Here is an 8368-nt window from a genome sequence, read left to right as displayed (position 1 = left end):
CCCTTAACATTTGTTCAGGTAATGTACCTGTTTATTTCCTTCTTGATGCATTAGGTTTTCTGGAAAACATAGACATAATCTTTGAAAACTAAAGCTAAGAATTAATTTGATATTTAGCCCAAGCCTGGATTATTTTTACTTCATTGCAGCTTGGTTACTTTGTTGTTTTTTCATTTATGAGTGTGAAGAATCTTTGGGTGTTTCTTCTTTACAAGGAAAAGTTCAACTTGACATTTGGCAATTCTCACTTTATCTGTGTTCTTTTTACCCTCTAAGGCGTAGCTTTCTCTTGATCAATTGTTTATTTCTTACATATTGTCAGTTCTCTGGTTTTGTTTTCTTCCTTTGGGTGATTACTTACACCGTTAGAACTGATGCCTAGCCTTACAAGTTTTTCTCCTTCTTCGAGATACAGCCTCTGGATATTTTGTACTTTTTGATGTAAGGACATTCAGGTGTTCTCTGCTGCCAGGTGTCTGACTCTTCCAGTTGTCTTCACTTATAATTGTCTATAGTTCAATATACTATCATTTGTAATTTACCAGCTCTTGCTTTTTTGTGATCAAGAACCCCAGTTTTCTTTGTGATTGCTCCTTTTTTTATGAACTGATTCAATTCCTTCTTCAAGCCAATGGGGACTTCTGCAAAATCGTATCAGAACTAAATGTAATGTAGCATCACCTTCTGTGGAGTTACTGGCTATTCAGTGAAGAAATAAGCATGCTATTGGATCTGTAGAAAATCTCAGTCTACTGTTATTAATAGCAGTTATTCTCCAAGCTCATATCAAGAGAGATAAGTCTCACATTGTGAGGCAGTGCTCTGTAATATCTATCTCAGTAATAACATAATACAGGTTTGGATGCTACCCAGATCCAAGCTAGCCAGATTTGTAAGGATGGGTTTAATTTCTCCTGCTGTAAGCTGCGTAAGTGATAGGCTTTAGCTTCTTTGTATTCAGGGGGAGGTGGGTGAGAGAGCTCCAGGGGGTGATTCATCCCATCCCCAGCTGTCTGAGATGTATTGGGTGAATCACTCTCCTGACATGCCTCTTTCTTTGCTCACCAGAGAGTAAAGCTGCACTATTCACATAGACCAAATGGTTGGCTGTAAGGTTGCAGCATTATGTGAGATCAATCCCACACCAGGAGGGTGGTTAGAGCTCAGTCATGGGGTGGCTGTGGCTCATTCAGGTATCCTCAAGCTCAACTTAGATGAAACCATTTTGTTCTTGCATGGAAATAAAGAGTTCAGCCTAGGCTACAAACTCCTGAGAGGATTTGATCACTTTAATGGATAGTTTTGTTAAATTCAGGTTGCTGTGATTGCTTGTGTCTAGCAACTCTAAGTGTATTAGCTTAAATTTAGCTTAAGAAGGTCTGCATATACTGCGGTCACACCTTCGACTGCAGTGGCAACATGCCCTACAGCACTTCATAGCAAGTTTCCCACCTCTCGTTCCTGGCCACTATGTAAGTTCTTAAAAACCACAATGTGCTGGACATCAAAACACGGTGAAATTTCTTCTTTGTTTTCCTCTGAGCTTTCCTGAGACACTGTTTTCTGTTAAATGATGCAGTACCGATCCCCATTTTCAGAGCCAGGAGGATTTCAGTTTTAGGACACATTTAAAATATGTTTCATTTTTTTGTTACCGTTGCTTATGTGCCCACAGCTAACAATGAATAAATAAAAAATCATTGAGTAAAATATAATTGAAAAAGTGCCTAGAGTTAAAACCTCATTTTTCCCTAATAAAAAAAAAAAAAAAGGCATGAAGTTTACCATTTCAGCAGACTGGGATTTAATTTTGAAGTTTGAGCAGATTTTAGTTATTTAGATGATAGAAACTAATGGTTGGTTTTGGGTTTATTTTACTTTTTAAAACATTTATGCCATAATTTCCTACTGCAGAAAAGACTTATTAGATTAGCAAGTAAGCAGCTGATTAAGTCTTTTATGGCTTTTAAAAAGATGCAGCTTTTTCTGCTATTCTGTTGCTGCTTTAGTGTAGAACAGACTCCACTCTCTCTTTCCTGGTTTGTGAGGACATCTCTGCCAATCATACTAACTTGAACGATTTCCTGCACTTGTCATTTTCCTTTGGTGACAAAGTTCCCTTTATCCTCCTGCATGTTTGACTCTTGACCCCTGTATAACATGACTTTGACAGCTTCATCCTTCCTGTTGCCTGCAGTATCAGGGATTCATTAAGTGCAAGAGAATTTAGCTCCCTGTTCTTGCATGAGGTGTGGAGGTCTGTGCCCATGGCATGTATTGCGATTGCAGGAAATGTCTGTCTCAGTCTTGTGGTCAGAACAGTTTAGCCAGATGTAGACACACAGCTTTGACACTTCTTTCATTCTGGAAGACTGAAGTTTGATAATGTGACAACATCTAGGATCTGAAATGGCAAGGTCTGGGTAATTTTAATAGGAAGGAGTGGTGTCTCTGCATTTCAGACTAAGTGCTGTCATCACCTGTGCCTCCTCTGTCAAACTGAATGTCTTTTCTTAGTATATCAAGAGAATTTGAGAACACAGACTTTGCAAGGCGCTTAATGTCAATAAAGTTGGACTTTGTTTAATGATGAATGGCTAATTAAATTACAAAGTTGAATATCCATTCGTCAAAAATGTCTTTCTGGATAAATTTGATATTGTCTTTGTGGTGTCTTCAGCTGTCTAAGTAGAAATAGTGGTATAAACAGGACTAGTTCAGAGCTACTGCTTGTGTCCTCTCCTGATCTAGTGGCCTTAGAAGTCACCGGGAAAGTCACCAATGGCTCACACCTGTAACACTTAAGTTGATGATATATATCAGATAGGAGTTTGGTTCCAAACTTGCCACAAAAAATACAATTCTGGAGTAGGTGGTTTTTCAGTTAAAAGATTTCTGCAGCTGAGATGATTGAAGATAAGCAAGCAGAATGTCCTTAAGATTAAGACATGATCAAATACGTTAGTCAAAACCTCAAGGGGCAGGATTGGATGGTTCATAACATAATGAGATATTCTTAGTCAGAAAATGCAGAGCAGCAGATATTACAGTCAGTTGGCCAAATTTACTAAGTATGCAATAGAGTGACAAATGCTTCTCCCAGAAGGTTAGACCATCAGTATCAAAAATTTGCATTATTTACACAGTGCTAGTACCAAATGGGATTACATGTTCTGTTCAACATTTCTTATCACCTATCTGTTCCTTGAGTGCTGAGGTTACTTCAGTTAAAGCAGATGCTCATCCATTAGAAGAAGTTACAAGAAAAATGAAATTAAAGGCAGCCAACAATCAATCGAGTTTAGAATACTGGATTGCTTAATAGCTCAAACATAATTCAAGGCAGTTAATCTTTCATATAATTTCCACAAAACAGATTGTTTCTGAACTTAGGCAGTGCTCTGTGCATTACCAACTGTGCATTTATCATCAAATGATTCTTTAAGTATAAAGATACCAACTTGACTCAACCTAGTACTTAAAAAGTGCAATGCATCACATGTTCATATAGTATGTGCTTAATTGCTCTTTCCTAGTTAGTGTTTTATGGAATAAGCTTTTAAAGCTTCCAATATTGTCTTTATATTTTCCAAGATTAGACTTGAACTGTGAATACTTAATAAATATCTCTGATTTTTCGGCCTCAAAGTATTGGGTCAGACTGAACTCACTTTAAGACTAACGGTGAAACTACTGAAATGAATTAATCTTTGGAAATAATACATTTCAATGTCATTTAGAATGAAACATTTCTCTTTGCTTTATGCGTAAGAGATGTGTATGTGTTCAGGAAAAAGAAATAAAATAATCACAGCATAAACTTTCTCCCAGACTTTGCTGCTAAAATGCCCATGTAACTTAGAGAGAGATGTAATATGGATGGAGGACAGAGCATCTGACTGTAAACTCTCCTGATTAAGGGCTGAGTCTTGGTTTGGGTTTGTGCAGTAGACAATGCAGTATAAACCTTGCCACTGGGACAAACATGAACTACTGGGTGAACAAAGAGATCTCCCAAGTTTTGATTCCAGGTCTCTAACTCCTTCCTTAGCCTTCATCTTGGTAATGAATAGTTACTCTTTTGAGTAAAATTATATGAAATAATGCAGTAGGATCTGATCCTACGAAAAAACCTACCCTGCTGTTTTCTCCCTCTGATTTCACAGCAAGTTGTAAACTTTCAAAATCAGTGTTAATTCAGTGAAGCACACTGCAGAATAATTTCATTAAATATGCTATTAAAATACTCTGTAGTTTCGTTTCGTAATGGAGATACTGTTTCTGTGGGGTGTGACCTTCATTCAGTAGTACATTGGCCCCTGTCCATTGTATAATGAACGTTGTAGGAGATTTCCCAGTTTATTGGGCAAGTTGGCTGTTCAGAGTGCCTCACAGACATCTATCCCAAAGCAAATAAACAGATATATGTTTAGATGGAAATAAGAATTATAAACTATTTGTGTCTTGTGTAAATGCAAAATACAAAAATCAAATCGGGAAAATTCCACTTCCCTCCATTGGTATTAGTCATCATGCGAGCTTGAATGCAAATATAAAACTTCAATTTATGAAGGATTTGGGGATCTGAAACAAATTCCAACAGGATTTGAAAAGCATACAAGAACTTTGTTGAACAGATTACTTCTAGAAATATCAGATGTATATTACCCTTCAAACATAAGTCCTGAAAAGAAGCAGAGGTGCAAAAGACCTGAAAGTTTTTCTAGGATGGAAAACTCCAGACTTTTACTATTTGATAATATTATTAGGCAGTATTTTGACTAGACTGATGTGATAATGATGCATAGAAAAGGGCAATTTAATCTTGGCACAATAACTAGGAATGCTTGCCTCATTGCTTTCTATGTCTTAACTTCTACTTCAAATTAAATGTCTTCAGCTTCTGAATGTCTTATATTAGAAACCTTTCTTTGCAAAAAAAAGGTTTGTAAAAGACCTTCTATTTTGAGCCATTAATTAAATGCACAATTTAAGTATATCACGGGATTGCAATAGATCAGGAACGTTTTTCTTCTCTTGCAATACATCAGGAACATTTTTCTTCTCTTTCTGCCTCTATAAAGTCTATTAAAACACTCTGCAAACCATTTGTGCATTGAGGAGGATATACACATTTCTCGTTCCCTCTGAGCTGTTTCTGTTAACTTTTTGATGGTTCTTCTGCTTCTTTTCCCTAAATATTTGTATTTCTGTTTATTTGTACTTAGAATTATACACTTCATTTAACACGTGAGAAAAAAAATACAACACAGAAATACTTGATTTAGGAAAATTCTGCAATGGCTGTTGATCAGAAAGAAAATTAACCTGATATGCAAAGGCATGTGGTTTTCTTGCAAGTGCCTTTTATTAACAAGTGTCTGTGTTAACCCTCACTCAGAAGGGTGATGGGCCCACAGATGCTAGTTCCATGTTCAGTGAGACTTCTTGTAAATAACAAAATATCCGGTGTTATATTAGCTATGGTAAAGGATAGTATAAGGAAAAAATTGTTGGACTAGAGGAAGTTATTTTCTGGTAGATGAGGGTAACAGTGGGCAGATTTTTCTGTAGCTACCCATTACAATTACTTTTTGATGCTTCTTTGGAGCATCTGTTAATGCTGAGGGTTGTTGAAGTAGGTGGACCCCTGTTTTGGCCAGAATAGCAATTCTCTGCTTGGATTTAATAGAAAACTGTTCTCTGAGATGCTTTGAGAAGACCCTACTTGGATGGTGTAGTTCCATCTGTGACTGCTCTTCCTCCTTGAGGTCAAAACAGAGTATCTTATTACTTCAAACTGGCAAAGATTTTGTAATGAACTCCTTTTTGTAATAAACGTGCCATTTATCACTTTGGCTTACAGAGAACTCTTCTGTTACTTGGAAAGACTGTGCTTGAATGAAGTAATTTATCTACCTAACCAGTGCCAAACTTGATTTACCCTGGTGAGGACAGAAGTACTGGAGGGGAAGAAGGGTTTGATCTTGTATTCTATCATCTGGGGCATGAAAAAATTGTGTAGAAAGATTTAAAGCAGATACAGGAATTGCTATACAGCCTTCTGTGTTAACCAGCAGGATATTTCAGATGAAATAATGATTTTTATTCTTTTCTAGGGGATCAGTAGCCTCTTCAGCTCCTTAAAAGTGGTACGTCTTCTACGACTTGGTCGAGTTGCCAGGAAGTTGGACCATTATCTGGAATATGGTGCTGCTGTACTGGTGCTGTTGGTGTGTGTATTTGGACTGGTGGCCCACTGGCTAGCCTGCATATGGTACAGCATCGGGGACTATGAAGTTATTGATGAAGTCACTAATACAATCAAAACAGATAGCTGGCTCTACCAGTTGGCACTGAGTATTGGGACACCATATCGATACAATACCACTGGTTCAGGGCAGTGGGAAGGAGGACCCAGTAAAGACTCCTTGTACATATCCTCTCTCTACTTTACCATGACAAGCCTTACAACAATAGGATTTGGAAACATAGCGCCAACCACTGATGGAGAGAAGATTTTTTCAGTGGCCATGATGATGGTTGGCTGTAAGTAGAATTTCCTTTTATTGTGTTTAAGGAAAAGGTGGTGGTATAGCACACTTGATGCAAGTTTTCTTGACATCCTAAAATATCTGAAGTACTTGTAAATAATCATTAAATGAACTTGGAATTATTGAAAATAGGAAATGAAATTGTGTAGTTTCTGTGTTGTTCATGAGTGCAAGTCTAGTATGTTCATAAGTGTGCCCAATGACAATCTTACATTGGGTTCAGGGCCTCTTCTTTATGCTTCAAAGATGTTTTTGATTGTGTTTGAAAGGTCTTGGCTGGAATTTGGTTAAAAGTTACAACATATATTCAAATTCAGGTAGCCTGAATGAGTTTGCTTGTAAATTTGCAAAATGCTTCAATTTGGAAATGTTTGAAGTGTTTTTAGACAATCCTTGAAACATTTAGTGATTCCATACAGTGATTGTGTACTTTATGGCACTGGTTTGACTTACAAATCCTAATTTTATCTCCTGCCTGTGGTGACCTTGGTCACCAGCAAAGCTAGAAGTGAAGGAAGTTGTTAGGCGCTATATTGCACCTTTTCCTCTGCTTCTTGCTACTTTGTAGCTCTGCTGAAATGGTATAGAAACGACAGTGGTTAGGCACATTTCCCATTTCATGTACTGCCAACATTAGATGACTGAGCAGCTCTCCAGATTAACAGAAATCTTCAAAATATAGTAGAGACTGCTGAAAATGTTCATAGCCTTTGAGAGAATTATTTTTCTGTTAAATAAATAATTCTTTCTATTATTTTTCTGCTGCTTTTTGTTTTCTGAGCTACATACAAACACTAAGCAATTATGTAACAAGAGAGCAAACAAAACCTTTTGAAAATAAGACCTGTATAATCTCTCTGATAATTATCTCAGTTAACACTTTGAGCTCATCTTAGAGAAATACTGAGCTATAAAAAGTTTTCTTGCTAAAGTCTTTCTACAGCTTTAGAGGATTAAAGCTATTTGTTTAGATTTTTAAATGCTTTTTTTAAAAAAGAGGTTGTGGTTTTAGGACTCTGTTTGCAGCATGGTGCAATGAAATTTCTGCTGAACAGCATCTTTACATGATGGGTTTATGTGTTGCAAAACATTTCGAAGTCCATAAAAGCAAATCCCCAAGCTAGAGCATTAATGAGCTATTGCAGTTAGGCCGTAGAAAAGCTATAGGTGCTGAGTAGCCATTTGTTGAAACTGCTTTGTGGTATTTACAGAAGGCTGGGAGAATAAAGTGTATGGAGCACCTTTTAAATATTTAATATTTACTTCGCTTGTCTTCAGTGGGGACTTCTGTGCCCTGCAGAGGACAGTCCCACAGAAGGAACTAAGCATCTGTGGTAAATGATTTAGGGTAAGGTGAGAGCCTGAACATCATTATTATTATTATTATTATTGCTGCCATAAAGACATAATGAATAATAATAATAACAAACCAAAATAGATACATGGCCTCAATAAGTGAAAAGGAAGTGAAGATTGTAACCTGCCCTGTATTTGGTCTAGGTGGATTGTACTCTTGTTTTTTCATCTCTTAAACACATGTTAAAGATGAGGAGTACACATAGCAGTATTAAGGTTGACATTTACAACAATCTACATATGTGCCACTGGCTGATTTAAACAGTTTTCTTAGGTGTTACATAAAAAATTATTACATGTACATGTCAAATTTGTAAGTGATACCTGTAAGCTTAGTTGTTGGCAGACTGTAAGTAGATTTGTAGGCTTCTGGGCAAAGTCAAAAGTAGAATCTAAAATTCAAGAAGTGTGGCAAAAGGACAATTGAGTTGCTTATTGCATAAAAATAATGCCATAAA

At 36.8% G+C, this 8368-nt stretch overlaps 1 protein-coding gene across 1 annotated transcript in view; it reads left to right on the top strand.

The window, feature by feature from the left end:
- KCNH5 (potassium voltage-gated channel, subfamily H (eag-related), member 5) overlaps positions 1-6591 on the top strand; it is a 47121-nt gene extending 40530 nt beyond the window's left edge. Inside the window, exon 6 of the mRNA XM_010011568.1 lies at positions 6120-6591. Coding sequence (XP_010009870.1) covers positions 6120-6557 — 438 coding nt within the window. The 3' untranslated portion in view covers positions 6558-6591. The remainder of the gene's footprint in view (positions 1-6119) is intronic.
- Positions 6592-8368: the final 1777 nt, after the last annotated feature.

The sequence above is a fragment of the Nestor notabilis genome, unplaced genomic scaffold (assembly GCF_000696875.1).
Source record: "Nestor notabilis isolate BGI_N333 unplaced genomic scaffold, ASM69687v1 scaffold8413, whole genome shotgun sequence".
NCBI lineage: Eukaryota > Metazoa > Chordata > Aves > Psittaciformes > Psittacidae > Nestor > Nestor notabilis.
Note: the sequence above shows the minus strand (reverse complement) of the source record. Positions and strands in the feature narration are given on the sequence as shown.